The 14691-nt window shown below is 40.7% G+C and overlaps 1 protein-coding gene across 17 annotated transcripts in view; it reads right to left on the bottom strand.

Annotated features, from left to right (window-relative positions):
* tcf7 (transcription factor 7) overlaps positions 1 to 14691 on the bottom strand; it is a 74400-nt gene that overhangs the window by 13957 nt on the left and 45752 nt on the right. For 14 of the 17 annotated variants that reach the window (XR_003221817.1, XR_003221818.1, XM_013275166.3 and 11 more), the window contains 2 exons: positions 6238 to 6325; positions 1040 to 1129 (listed from right to left, as the gene is read on the bottom strand). Coding sequence is in view for 15 of the 17 variants with exons in the window: in XM_013275166.3 (XP_013130620.1) it covers positions 1040 to 1129; positions 6238 to 6325 (178 nt within the window). In the remaining 2 variants the exon portion in view is untranslated. The remainder of the gene's footprint in view (positions 1 to 1039; positions 1130 to 6237; positions 6326 to 14691) is intronic. The other 3 variants (XM_005456131.4, XM_019363738.2, XM_005456132.4) reach the window with 1 other exon arrangement.

The raw sequence follows: 14691 nt of genomic DNA, 5'->3' as shown, positions 1-14691 counted from the left end.
TGAGTAAATGCGATACAGAACATGGGACAAATGTGACTGCAGTGTGACAAAGAAGCTCTTTAAAGTTTATTTTTGTGTAAGAGTGATGCTATCATTTATCACCACTAGAGGGCGACCAAACATTACTGAGCGAGAGAGAGAGGGGAGGTGGGCGCTGAGGGGAAAACGCTTCTTCACGTGTCACACACCTTGACTCGTAGGGAGTAAAAATGCATTCCACCAATCATGATGTGATCTAGCTTTGTATTTCCCTCATATTTTCCTACCTGTTTGCAGGTTAGTTATGCAATATCTATCAGTAATTTGTCCCTAATTGTTCCATTTTAGGTTGTTAAACACTGTGCCTCTTGTCAACAGACCAGAGGCACTGACAACAGCCTATGAGGAATCCCCAGCCTGTTATGCCAGACAGGCTGGGAATTCTTCACCTATTTTAGGCAACTAACACAAAGAGAAAGCATCTGTGTGTTGCAAGCAGAAATCTTTCAGGGTTCGCAAATTTGACTCAACACAAAAACCCTCTTAAACTCACAGTGGGTTCACACTTAATGTTCCCGTGCGTGTGCTTGCAAACATAAAAAGCATCTGCAATGGCGACTAAAAGAACTCTCTTTTTTTAAAAACATTGAAGTTTTTACAGCGAGATAAAGACAAGACACAATTACAACCAGAACAAAGCTTAAGGGCAGCGAAAAAGAAAAAATAAAGCAGCTGTCCTAATGGTTGTTTCTATTTCTGTGTGTGTGTGTGTGTGTGTAATATATTCTGCAGCAGCGATTAGCTTGGCTTGACTCAGCTTGTTTTTGGCGAAACACTGAACTGGTCCTGTTTACAGCACACTGGCTCCAATAGAAGATTTTACAGAAGCTGTCCAAAGAAATCGGCCCGAACATGAGTTTGCCACGGTGAATGGAAAACGCCTGCTCAGACGTTTGAAATGTGCTATAAACAGGAGTTGGTGATGCAGAGCGTTGCCCTTTTTTTCCCCCAACCCCAACTCGGATCGGGTTGGCTCAAGCTGGCCAGTCGGCTACGGTACCTGGAGTAGGACGATGCGCTGGGGAGATTGGAGGGGTAGGGCTGCCTGAATCCACATGGGGACAGGGCAGGATAGACAGGCTGGCTCTGCCTGCCACAGCACAGCAGAGGGAAGAGACGGGAGCAGAAGATTTTAATTTAACAGGTAAAAGTTTTTTTGTTGTTGCCCTTAATGGTTAAATTAAGGAATTAGGTGGAAACAGATTCATTAAGATCACCTAATAGAATGCTTCCAGAACCATTATTCCACTGCATAATCTTCCAAATTCCTAACAAACTTCCTTTCCCCTGAAATTTGCTGTCATTCCTGTGCCTTTCCCATCCTTTAACATAAATTGTTGTCTCTTAATCTGGTGGAAAGTTTTGCAGAGATGCTTTCAAACTCTCATTCAGCTTTTCTTTTTTTGTTCTGTGCGTGCTCAGGCATACATTTCTTCAAGTCACCCATGTACATTTCATACCGCATTGCATTTGAATATGCAAACAAAACAGAATTAAACCCAAATAAAATAAACTTCAGGACTTGTGTGTTATTTGATGGTTCTAACATAAAGTTAATTCGCAATCCTTAATGCCCGTCGTGATGCTGTGATGCACGGCGGTGCCCCCTGGAAAGCCTGGATCAGCACTGTTGACAGCTGTGCGTCAATACTTGACTTACTGGGAGCACAAACAAATACTCACACCGTGGGAGGTCGCGGGTGGGGAGCGGGTGTAGGGAAAAGCCTTTGATATGTAGAAAAACCACACCTCCCAAAAAAAAAAAACTACCTCCAGAGAGCAAATGCAACCATCCTCCCCTTCGACTGACTCATCCTGGTGTTTGTGAATGTCAGCACACGCTCGCTCGCTCCAATCCACATCTACCATTTACACCACCTTTGGAATCATCATCATTATCATCACACTCTGCTATCTCCTTTTAATCTCTTCCTCTTTGTTTCAGCTGTATCTGTTCTCAAGAGGTTTTTTACATTCAGAAAAGCCCAGCAGCAGAAACCCTAAGCTGGGATGAGATCTGGAGATTACTGGCCTCAGCTCCGGCTGTAACCCTGTTTCAGCTGAGGCCACGCTACGACACAGTTTAGACAAAAGCGGTTCAAACTAAATGATCCATCCACTTTTTTTCTTTTTTCCTTCATATCACTAAATCTAATGAGTCAAACAGTCCACTAGTCAGTCCAATCCTCTTTAATCCATAGCCATTAAAATAAATTAAGTTCCCATGTTATGCATTTAGGGTTTCCCCCCTTTGTTTAGTGTGCTCTATAGCTCCTTGTGCTCTGCAAAGTTAGGAAGCCACAGAAAGCACTGCTGCTGTGCCACCCGAAGCTCCTCGTTTGTAGTCCAGGCTTTTCTTGTGACTTATTTACATCACTATGTAACAAGCTTGCATAGTTCACACCTAGCCCTAACAGCTCCCTCAACATGCTGGCAGTCAAAACAATGAGCAGCTGCCTCCCAACCTGCACCTGAAGAACCCAGGAACAAGCACATGACTTTTATTTTTGATTGCAATGTCCTTGCAACCAAAGAGGAAAAAAAGCTCAACTGCTTGTTAGGAATCATCTGACTGTAAACCTGTTAAAAACTTGAGGCATACTCAAGTTAATACCCACTTACACAGTTTGATAGAAATTGATCTGGAGCTGTTGCAAAATGTACTCAGTTATTCCTGTGCCCACTCACCACCTCTCCATTAACTTTAATAAAATTCGGCTTAGTAGTTTTTTTTAATGCGATCTCGCTGACAGCTACTTGGTCTCCGCCTTGGTGGAGGAATAAATGGTCACGATGGGGTTGGTTTTGGAAACAATGTCAATGCATGAAACCAATGTGTGACGTATTAACCTCTGCGGGGGGCCGGGGGGTTGTTAGCCTACAGCTCTTAAAGGGCTACACTTGAAGAGCTATGGTATGCAACTAATACACTCATTTTTGCCAGGTCAGCTGACCAGCCAGTGCACACTAGGCTTTTAAAAAGGGAAGCCTTAAAGAACCAAGATCCAAAACAGTGTTTCAAGCTTGCGCTGGGTTTTTTTCATGTTTTTTCTTCAACATTAAAGCATCTAAACCCATTTTAGTAGACTCCCAAGATTCAATCATGAGCTTTTAAATGAATACAATATTAATCTAATTGCCCACTCCTCATGTGGACCTTCATTTGTGCCTACAAGAAGAGAGTTTGATGCTTTATCTCCAAAAGAAACCGCAACTGCTCTGATGTCAAGACCCTCAAAAAGACTTCAGGTGCTTTATCAAAGGGTCGGTAAGTACAATATAATTGTTTTGGATTAACAGAGTGAGAATTGGTCACATGACATTCAATCATCAACCAGACCTCCATACTTGTAATTTAAGCTGCTCATTCATAGAAGATAAGGTTAATAGTCATGTTCTTCATATTCTTTTATTTGTTATTTTTCTGTTCTCTGATAACAGCTTACAATTTTGATTTTAAATGTCTGCATCGCTTAAAGCACGGCTCTTTGGTCGGCAGGAGGTAAAAGCTTATATAAATCCTGATGTAATGTATTTAACCAGCCAACAGGCTAAAGGGACGGTTGGTGGTCGTGGAGGGACGGGACTTAAAGAAAAAAGAGAGAAAGAACAGAAAACAACAGTTTGACATTTAACTGCTTATTCTCCATGTTATCCCTGCCTCTTCCTTCCACAAAGAAGCACACTATAAGGGGCCAAAACAAAGCAGATAATCTGGGTTAAAGGAGATTAACTGTTAGTAATACTTGTGAAAACCCATGGTGAAGTGCTCTTGTCTGAAAAAGATAAAACCCCTGGAAATCACAGACTTGAGAAACATCTAGGGACGCGCAGCTCGTCCTACAGGAGCACAAAAAAAAGGAAAACACAAAGAAAAAAAAAATAAACACACACACATGTAAGCTAATGCCCACAAAAACTTTTTAAGCTTTCATCCCAAATCTCCATGACATTTGATGTAAGCCTTTAACTATTCTAAGAGGGGATTTGTCCAGGCACAGATGCTGTAGGTTGGAATAAATGGATTTGTGTTGATCCATAAATCAATGGGAAGTTTGACATTATAAGTTCACAATCAACCAGCATGACATTGGAGGCTCACAATCAGCTCTGAATGGATGGAAACCTGGATGACTGAATATGGAACAGATGTGCCCGTTTTAGGTGTCCAGCGTAGCTTTCTGCATCGCCGCTGTGGTCGCTCCGAGCCCATGAGAAACAGACTTAAGGAATTCTATCACTAGAAACACAGTGCAGTGGCTAAAAGTCCAAAACAAACATTTTCTTCATTGTTTGGAAATCTTTGAACCCACCCGATTGTGATGTTTGCAGCCATCAGGACATCTTTAAAGACGTGTTTCATAGCAACATCCTTCAGTTTAAAGATCACAAAACGCTTCTTTATATAGAGAGAAAATGTGCTGCAGAGGACTTTCTTGAGGCCAATCACCATTACTTTGATTGACATTTCATTTAAAAGTTGCAGCTGTCGGCACTCATTATGTTTTAACCAGAGGCCACGGGTCGAAGCCCTCAACAAACAGGATCAAAGGCTGTGGCTTCCATGACAACGGGTTATCTGAGCTGACACCAGATGAACCTGTGATGTATGCACATCGGCATAGGTCAATGAAATGATAACGGTGTTTGGGAAGAACCGGGGATAACAGTTTGGAGGCCACTGCGGCTCCTTTAATCAGGCTGAAAGAGGAACATTGGTGGGGTTAATGGTTAGTTACAAGTTTATGATGGGAAACCTGGTCCAGAAGAACACCACTGATTGGATTAAGAAGCCTAAACTATAACGATGACATTCACATATCTTTGATATTTCTGACCAACAGATATCCAGTTTACTATGATTACTATGCTGGAGCAAAGTATAGTGTAGCTTTAATTTGTGGCTTCAACTAATAACTCTTTTTGATATTTCTCTTTGACAATTTTAGTCTATAGCAGGGGCGCCAAACATAAGGCCTGGGGTCTAGAATCGGCCTGCCAAAGATACCAATTTGGCCCACTGGATGCCTTTGAAAAATGGGACATTTTATTTAGATTTTTAACTGCGTTTTCATTAGTTGTATGTCTTCTCCATGGCTATTTATACTTCACAGAAGAAAATAAGTAATAGATAAACAAATAACTACCAGAAAGTTCATATTTTTTTACTGTATACTATAGAAATGTATGACTTTTACAGTGGGTTCATAGTTAAAAAAAGAAGAAAAAAAGAAAAAAGTAATTTCTGTAATTTTACACATGTAATTCTTACAATTGAAACCCAAAGCCACATGTCTTTATCCTGTAGAAAAACTGAGCTGTATTGTTGAAACTGCACTTCTTTTTCTAACACTAAAATATGTCAGGGATTAAATGTGCAGTTAAACTTCTTTACACTGACAGAAAGACGAGTTTCACTGGTCAGTCCCACTTAAGATCAAAGTGGGACACAATGTAAAATGGGTTTGACATCCCTATAGGTTTATAGGACGCTGGAAAATACTGAAAAATGTCCATCAGACATCACCAAAGCATAGAAAACATGAAAAAAAAAACCATTGGATTCAGAGGGTAGGGCATTGTTTTGTCCCACTTTTAGTTAGGAATGACACAAATGATCTAAAGTCCTGTGCAGACAGGCAGACATGCAGTTCTTTTCCAGTGCAGGGCTTCAACATCTGGTCACTTTTCCATAATAGCCACAACAGCAATTTTACCAAGTCAGACCTGGTAACGTTTACAGAACATAACACAAGTCTGAACTGAACGCAGTCACATTAGCAGACAGGCACGCAGAAGATTACAGCTGTAAATCTCTATCATGTGTCCCTGAATTGCTCAGCTCACTATAAAACACGACTGTTTGGAAGAGGGACGCAAATATCGATAACACGCACACCATGACATTAATTCTTAAATCAGCTGCAGCGAGATGACGACTTTTCTCAATTACTATTTCTTGCATTTTCACTATTTCCCCATCCATAAGAGAGATCTATCTCAAGAGTGTGAATGTCTCACAGCACTGAAGCACAAGTACAACAAATGGTATGAATACTAAGGAGAGACAGAGAGAAAGTCTGTGCTGTGTCTGAACTTTGATGTGAGCACCTGAATGACATCCCTTTAACAGACTGGTGAAGTTTGCAAAGGTACGTATCGCCCGCCTGATTTAAGAAAGGGGCTAATTTGACTCACCAACTCATCGAGGGAGTGATCTGGCTGACGCCACCAGGAGGGAGGGAGTAATATCCTGAGAGGTCCTGGGACTGATGCCTGTGAACGCCTGGAGGACACACAGACACACACACATTAACATCATTGTAATCAGGGTTTTCTCAGTGTTTGAACATCCCCAGCCCACAGGTCTGATGGGTTTAGCAGTGTAAGCAGCATAGGAACCTGGCATTAAACACGTTAACACACTGACTCACGTATTCTTGGTCACTGTGGCATACTCTGTCTTTCTGTGTGTGTGTGTGTGTTTGTGTCTTCCACTAGAAACCAATGATGCCAGTCGGTTTCACTGGTTTATTCTACACAAGTCGGGGTCTGTCGTAAAAGCGGCCACATTTTAAAAACCCACAACGACACGGGCAGACGCACACCCAGACGAGCATCCAAACAAACACTCTTTGTCTCTACTTTTAGCAGAAATGTTTTCGAACAAAAGAAACACAGACTGCTTGACTCTGTGCCCTCACACAGAAAATATCCAGTCTCTCTCTTTCTCTCTCTCTCTTTGTGCCCTTCAAAGGAAGTCATTTGTCAACAGGCAGCACCTAGCACTTAGCGCGGCCCGGCTGCTAACCTGTGTTTGCAGCAGAGGAATGCTCTAGATGACTGTAATTTGGCCGCGGCTCCGGGCCTGTTTCGGGACCCCGAGCCGCTATAAATCTGGATGACAGGAATGAGACTGAGTCAGTCGACCTGTCTCACCGCTCAACCCTTCCTCCCATTCCTCTGTCTGTCCCACCACGCCCTTCCTCCCTTCTCCTCTTGTCCCACATCCCTCCCCTGGTGCCCTCCACCCTTCCACTGTCCGGGCTCCTCTTATTGCTTGTCTCTGCCCTGCTTCTCACCCCATCTTGACCCTTTTGCCTCTCTGTTTCCCATCCCTCGCGCCTCTCCCTCTTTCATTAAATCCCCCTTTCATCCTTTTTTCCTCGTTATTACACCTTCATTCCTTGTCATCCTTCCCTCCCCTGCACACCTTTCGAGTATTTAATGGCGACGTTTTCAAGTTGCAAGTCTTCATCGGTCTCTTTGTTCTTGCTTTTTTAAAATAATGTCATTCAGTAATTCACAGTTTTATTCATGCAGCTTGTGTGAACAAACTTCACCTTGCGTGCACGATGAAGTGTAAGTAAGCAGTTGAGTATTTAGTTAAACTTGTTAAGCTTCACTCACACAGAATATCTAAAAATGCTGCAGCGAGTGCTTGACTCAAACTGGTCCGCAGCAGTACAGTAATGATTAGCTGACCAGCCAAAGTAGCCACAGAGCGCGCTCAGTACGCCGCTTTGTATGTATATCAAGAAGAAGAAGGGACTTTTGGGCTGCTGCAGCCACTTCCCTTCAGAGATTGTTCAACATATAGAAGTTTTTGATGAGGGGTAAATTCCATTTATTGGAAACATCAGGCTTACATTCAGAGTGTGCTCGTACTGACGAAAAACTGCTGCTGCTGCACAATAACAGTCGCACAACCAACGGCAGCAAAACAAGGGTCGGGGGGGGGGACTTTTTGTTGCGTGGCAAAGTGCTGTATCATTTTGCAACAATTTGTGTCATCTGAGACAATAAGTAGAAGTAGGTTTTGGGTGCCACTTATGTGCTACTCTGCTTGTTTTGCTGTTTTTCGACCTTTAATACAATTTTTTTACTCTCTTTTATTATGCTTTATAGTGTTTACACTGTTCCACTACATGAAACTATTTTACTATATCACATTCAGATTTGATGTACTTAAAAATAATATTAATATATATTTTAGTTAAATAACTTATTTTTACTTTTACTGTAGCTTGTGTTCTTTTTACCTTCCTGAGATATTTGTTTTGTCATATTGGGGTTTTATTTGAGTTTTGGAGGCACAGTTCTCCTGAAATCTTGCCACAGCATTTCAATCAGGCTGAGGTCTGGACTTTGACTGGGCCATTGCAACACCTCGACTCCTTGGGATTACTGTCCTGTTGAATGATCGAGTTTTGGCCCAGTTCTAGCTGTCAGACAGACGTCCTCACATTTGACTCTACAGAGGATTTCATCGCCGATTCAACCTAACCCATGCTACCATGTTCTTTTTTCCAGCAACACATCCAAACAAGCCATACTTATTCAGTCTTCTTCTAAATGTACGGTTATGAACTTTAACATTTAACAGCCTCTAGAGTCTGAAATGTAGCTCTTGAGTTTCTGCAGTTTTTCTGAGCATTGCACAGTCTTGTGACATTGCTCCAGAGGAGCAAACTACCAAAACCGCTGTTACACAGATGCTGACACTGGTTCACGATCAATGATTGATGAAATGGATTTGATTAGCAGTGCCTGGCTGCTACGTACCCCCTAAAATCCTATGGAAATAGTAAGCGTGCGCTTTCTTTTTTCCACTTTAATATTTTGTTTTAGTTTGTGTTTAAAGGTTTGGCTGCTATAAACATATGAATTACATGATAAATGAGGTATGTGCTATCTTAACAAGGATATAAAGTTACAAAGTGGCATTTTTTCCCATACATACTCATAGGTGACTCATTGCGACTACTTTAGATGTAACTGAAACCCTACGAGATTAAGAAATGTGTCAGAAATGTCTGCTGCTGTGCTAAAAAGGTGAAGGTACAGTACACATCTGCGTACATAAAAACTCTGAAAACAGAAGTTAACCATGAAAAAAACTCCTACAGGTACTTGTATGTATGCTAAACTGCTAGACTGCTGAGAACACGGTCACACTGTGTTTTATTTTCAACTGCAGCATGAAAGCCTTTTCATATCTCTACCATTTCCTCTCTGAGGCAACAGCGACTGAGGCTCATGGGTATTGTAGTGTTTTTTTAGGCATCTGCCATGCCAAACTGACATTTCTCAGAAGTCGTGGCTGAAATAATTACATCTGGTGGCCACAAATTAAATTATCCAGGACTCCACACACACACACCTTGGAGCATGCAGCTTGCAGCACCGTTTGCTGCCTCAGAAGAACAATTGCACAGCCTCACCAGTATCACCAACATGGGCCATTTTGTCCCTTTGTTAGTAACAATCTGAATGTGCCCTCATGTGAGTTTCACTATCAACATGGTTAACTTAAAGATGCTTAATCTGATGAGAGTGTCAGACTGCCTAGTTAACCCGTTCGAGCGCAAATGTTCTGAAAACATGTGATCGGCAGTAATAACAACAGCAGATGCTAATACTTCTTGTGATATTGAAACTTAACATCCTTTTTCGAAATTACCCATTTTCCCTAAAATGACTGTATGGCAAACATCAAAGTCAAAATCCTACATGCAAACTGCACACAAATTTTTATTTTAGCAGTTAATCTTCACACCTTAATGCGAAGGAAACTTGACGATGGTTTCTGTAAGTCACCTTTTTGCCCTTGCTATCAGTTTGTCTGCTGTTGGGAAACCTGAAGGGGAAAATTAGCAGCAGTAATGGGGCAGTTTTCTTTGGAATGCCCCTTTTAGCGTGGCCGTCTAATAACAACTGAAGCAACTATCTCACGGTCTCCATGTTGGCGTCTCGGGAAACACTTCAAAGAGGAACCATTTGAGTCAAAGTGGCTGCGTGTGAGCTCAGTATTAGAACGTGTGCATGTTAAACTGAGAGTCGAGAAGCTGAAAATAGTATTCCTGCACTGATAATGTGCCGCGGTGGTTATAACCACTGAGAGTGAAAGCGATGCAGCATCTGAGCCATTAAATGACTTGACAATCAGCCAGTGTGGTGTACATAAAAGAGCCCAAAGACCAGAAGAAACTGTGCAGAGTTTTGTTACAGTAAGGGCAGTAATAAGTGCTGACAAATTTTACACAAGTACTGGAACTGTTTCTTTCTTTCCTTTTTTTAAGTGCAAACATCAAAAGCTGCAGTAATAGTAAAAGTCAGTTTTTTACAGTGTAAAACTACAGATTGTCGAATATGACTCTTATTTTTTTCTTATTATTCATCGTCGATACACAGTCTCTCCTTTTAAACAGGGTGACTCACACTCTCGCTTCCAATTCAAAAAAATGTAACAGCTAGCACAAACAGGCTCCGATGACCCAATTTAAAATAATTTAACGCTTTGCATTTTTACCCCAATTTAACTCTATTATTTTAACTCTTGCGCTCATTCGTCTTTATACTCTTTTCACTGCATCTCTCTTGCACAGCGACTCGTTTCTTTTCAAAATAAGGCGATCGCTTAATGAAGAAAAGCGCTACAGGTTAAAGAGCCTCAAATAGTTAATAGCCTGCACTTTAAACTGATGTGACTATAATATAATGAAATTTACTTGCATTTATATTCCACATTCATGCAGCACTTTATTCTAAACACTTCAATAACGTCATCTACCTCACATTCACAGCCAGTTTAATCACCTGTTAGCCTGCATGTAATGTCGGACTTTGGGAAGAAACCCAGGCAGGCACAGGGTGAACGTGTAAGCTCCACATGGGAAGGCCCCAGCCGGGATTCGAACCAGGAACCTTCTTGATCTGAGATGTTTATGTCTCAATTACTCCGGTAAGCTTGGAACTATAATCACTATTTAAAAAATACGATTAAATAAATTTGCGTTAACAACTATTCATTTATTGCAAACAAACAAATAAATAAAAAGTTGATTTCCAGCCTCGTCAGCTATTTCACACTTGGCACTCCAGAAGTAATCAAAGCTTGCTATATGACAACACTCTGTCTCACACACGCACCCCCCTGTTCCGATTTACAGTAATACATACAATAGCATACAGTAAGTGTTAATCACATGGCAGGGTGAGGGTGAGCAGGCATGTTTCACTTCTCTGTATTTTATAATCTATTGTCTGGGCAAATATTGTCTTCCTTTTTTTCCCCCACTTGAGAAACATTGCCAGGTTCAGTCCTACTGCATCACGCTCTGAACTAGAAATTGTTGTTCGTGTCTTTATGTCATCATCGCGTCTTTACTGTAATTCCTTGTTCACTTGTCTCAATAAAACCTCGAGTCGAATTTGAACCTTACGTACTGTCATTTAACACTGTTGCTAATTCAGCTGCTTCAGAGTCCACTTTAAGATTCTGGTTTTTACAGCCCTGCATCCACAGCAGGTCCCTAAGGTTTTGTGGACTTCTAGAGACTCTGTACGTCGCTCCCACTCAGCTTGAGATCTGTGGACTCCAAAGTCATCTTTTTAAACTTGTAACTTTTTGTTCTTATTATTCATTTACTTTTTTAACCATTTTTGTCTTTTAGCACTTTGTGATATTTGTCTTCAAACGTACTATAAATAAAATTTTTACTTACAAACAGTCATATCTGAAGCGAGATGTTGCCCAATCTAAAGGGAATGTTCCACTTTTGAATCACACGCGGTGTTACGCTTGACTGGAGAAATGACTGAATTTACTAAACCGACCAGCTGGGTCACACTATGTCAAACACAACCCAGCAGAAAGGTCACTGCAGCGTTCGAATCTCCTGGATTTACTGACAGTGAAATTTCCTGCTTTCCTTTTCAGGTTGTAAAACACTTTCACCTGTATTTTTGAGTTTGAAAGGTGCTACACGAATGATGGATTATTGGTAAGACATTGAAGCTTAAACAGGCTTAACTTGAATTAGATGTATAAAAGTTTGAAGTTCCAGGCCTTTTTTCTAAATGTGAAAATTAGTTAAAGTCCATGATTTTTGCTTTTAAAAAAAAGCCTTTTCATTATGATTGTTTCATCTGTCAGACAAATAAATGTGTTAGATAATTACAAGACTGTTTAAAGTTTATCACTTTGGGTGGCAAAAAAACAGGAGTAAAACACAGTGTTGTTAACAAGCTCTTTGGTTATCCTTCCATTCCTGTCATTGCCACTGCAGCCTCTAATTTTAAGTCTCTCGGTGACGTAAAGTGGGGCTTAGGTATGACAGTGTCTGTGACTGTTAGCACCTAAATTTAAACCTAGGATTAACGAAGATCTTTCTGTCACTGAAATTTCTCTAAATACTTCATAAATATTCACTGGGTTGGAGTTTTACAGTGGAGGAAATGTTTACTTGATCCTCTGCTGAATATCCAAGTTTGTTCACTTCCGAAAAACTGTTTTATGATAGTTTCATTTTAATGGAGACAGACGGACTATTAACCAAAAACACATCACAAAAATGTTATAAATTGATTTGCATGTCATTGAGTGAAGTAAGTGTTTGAAACAAGCAAAACATGGTGGAGAAAACCCTTGTTGGAAACCACAGCGGTAAAACATTTCTTTTAGTTGGTCACCGGGTTTGCGCACATGTCAGGGAGGATTTTGGCTCACTCCTCTTTACAGAAACAGGACAGATGTCTGGAGAATGGCTAGGCCACTTCTTTGTTGCCTTAGCGATATGTTTGGGTCATTATCATGCTGGAAGACCGATCCATGACCCAACTCCAGAATTCTGGCTAAGGGAAGGAGATTTTACAGTACCTGGCACATTAATTGGCCCCTAAATGCATTGAAGTCATCCTGTACCCTTAGCAGGAAAACGGCCTCAAATCATAATGATTCCACCTCCGTGCTTGACTGTGCTGATGATGTTCTTTGGGTCATACTCAGCATTTCTCTCCCTCCAAACATCTTGATTTTGAGCTCTATTTTGGCCTTCTGTCCCAATCAGCTGGGGGTCGGGGCAGAAGGCCAGTTTCTCGTGATCGATTTCTCATGATCATCCTCACATTTGAAGCAAGATCCTGCAATGTAGCCCCTGATTGAGGGTGATCCATAGTCATTTTATATTTCTTTCCATTTCTGAATAATCACACCAACAGGTGTCACCTTCTCACCAAGGTCTACAGTGCAGGGCTACAGGCTTGTCCCTGACTTCCTCTGACAGCTCTGTGGTCTTGGACATGATGGTGGAGAGATTAGAATGGGAGAAATTGATTCTGTATTTTTAAAAAGCGCTTTACGCTTTCTGTAATTGATGACTGATCAAATGTTTTCCACTGGGCCACACAGGCAGTCAGTAGGAGCCAGAATTGTGTCTGGGTTGTAGGGGATCAAATACATATTTCAGTCACTGACATACAAATCAAATTATAACTTTGATGTAATTTGTTTTTTTTATTTATTTATGATTGATATTCTGTCTCTCTTCATTAAAATGGAATTACCATAAAAAAATTAGACACCGATCATTTCTTTGTGAGTGAGCAAACTTAGCGATTCAGCAGGGGATCAAGTAAGTATTTCCCCCGCTGTATGTTTTCTGCTGACAACTTTAACAGCCAATTTTAATACACTGAATAAAACAGGTGAAACAGGCTACGAGAAAGATGATGCAACATGTGCATTACTTTAGGGGAAATTAACGGGAAAATTAAGGGGGTTGTAAAGTTGAAATATAGCTAAAGGTAAGGCAACTCCGTATTTAGGCAGCAGTGAAAACAGACAGTGGGTGGTGATGGAAATAACACAGGAAGTAAACTGTGTGGTGAGAATAAATGACAGATGTAGGCTCTGTGTACAATAAAGGATATTAAAAAAAGAACATTTATATCTTTAACTGTTCAAAAAAAAAAAAACAAAACCCAGAAATAAACCCACAAGTATTGAGATGTTTGTCATTAACATTGACATCCACTCACAGGAATTTCTTATTGCCTCTAATGATGTCACAAAGAGCAGAACAACAACAGGAAAGATGAACTTTCACACGTTGATGGTGCGGTGCTTCTGAAGAAAGGCCCAAGGCCACAAGAAAGATTCAAAGTAGCTGATTGATTAAATAAATTTAAAAAAAACTGTAATCACAGCTCTTTCCTTCCTGACCTTTTACTCGAAGTGATGCGGATGACGCAATAACAATCGCAAGCCTGGAGAGTAAGGAAAGTCATCTTAAGGTCAAAAAATCCAGAGGAAATTTGTAACCATAATTTGTTAATTGTTCAACTAAAAGCAAAATAAAAAAGCATAAACAGAGTTTTTTATAAATGACCTCGTTGTTTAACTGAGCTTCTCTCTCTTTTGTGTAATTTTCCATTAATGAGCCATTTTGTTTTGTCTTATTGTATATTATTTACTGAGCTGTGTCATTTTTATTTAAGCTATTTCTGTGTTTTGGCTGCTGTAGCACAGAAGCTTTCCAGCTTTCAGGATAGATAAAATACGTCTTATCTTATCGGCTACCTGTTTTATATTACTGAGGTTTTGCTGTGGGCCTGCACGTTCTGTGACGCCAATAAAACAATTTCACAGGAGATAAGCAGTCAGGCACAAGTGGGTTTTTACATACATGGGTAAACACAAAGACAACATGCAGCCTCGCCGCAGGACACTTTTTAGCCAGTTTCTCAGCTGATTTCAGACTAGTGAGTGGACTAATGCGTCTCACCTCTGATTTATCAATGAACATTTCCATGTAATGCAAGGCTTTGTTACAGAGGAGCTATATGCAGCCCTGTAGACACACAGAGCGC

This window comes from Oreochromis niloticus, linkage group LG10 (assembly GCF_001858045.2).
Source record: "Oreochromis niloticus isolate F11D_XX linkage group LG10, O_niloticus_UMD_NMBU, whole genome shotgun sequence".
NCBI classification, from domain to species: Eukaryota; Metazoa; Chordata; class Actinopteri; order Cichliformes; family Cichlidae; genus Oreochromis; species Oreochromis niloticus.
Note: the sequence above shows the minus strand (reverse complement) of the source record. Positions and strands in the feature narration are given on the sequence as shown.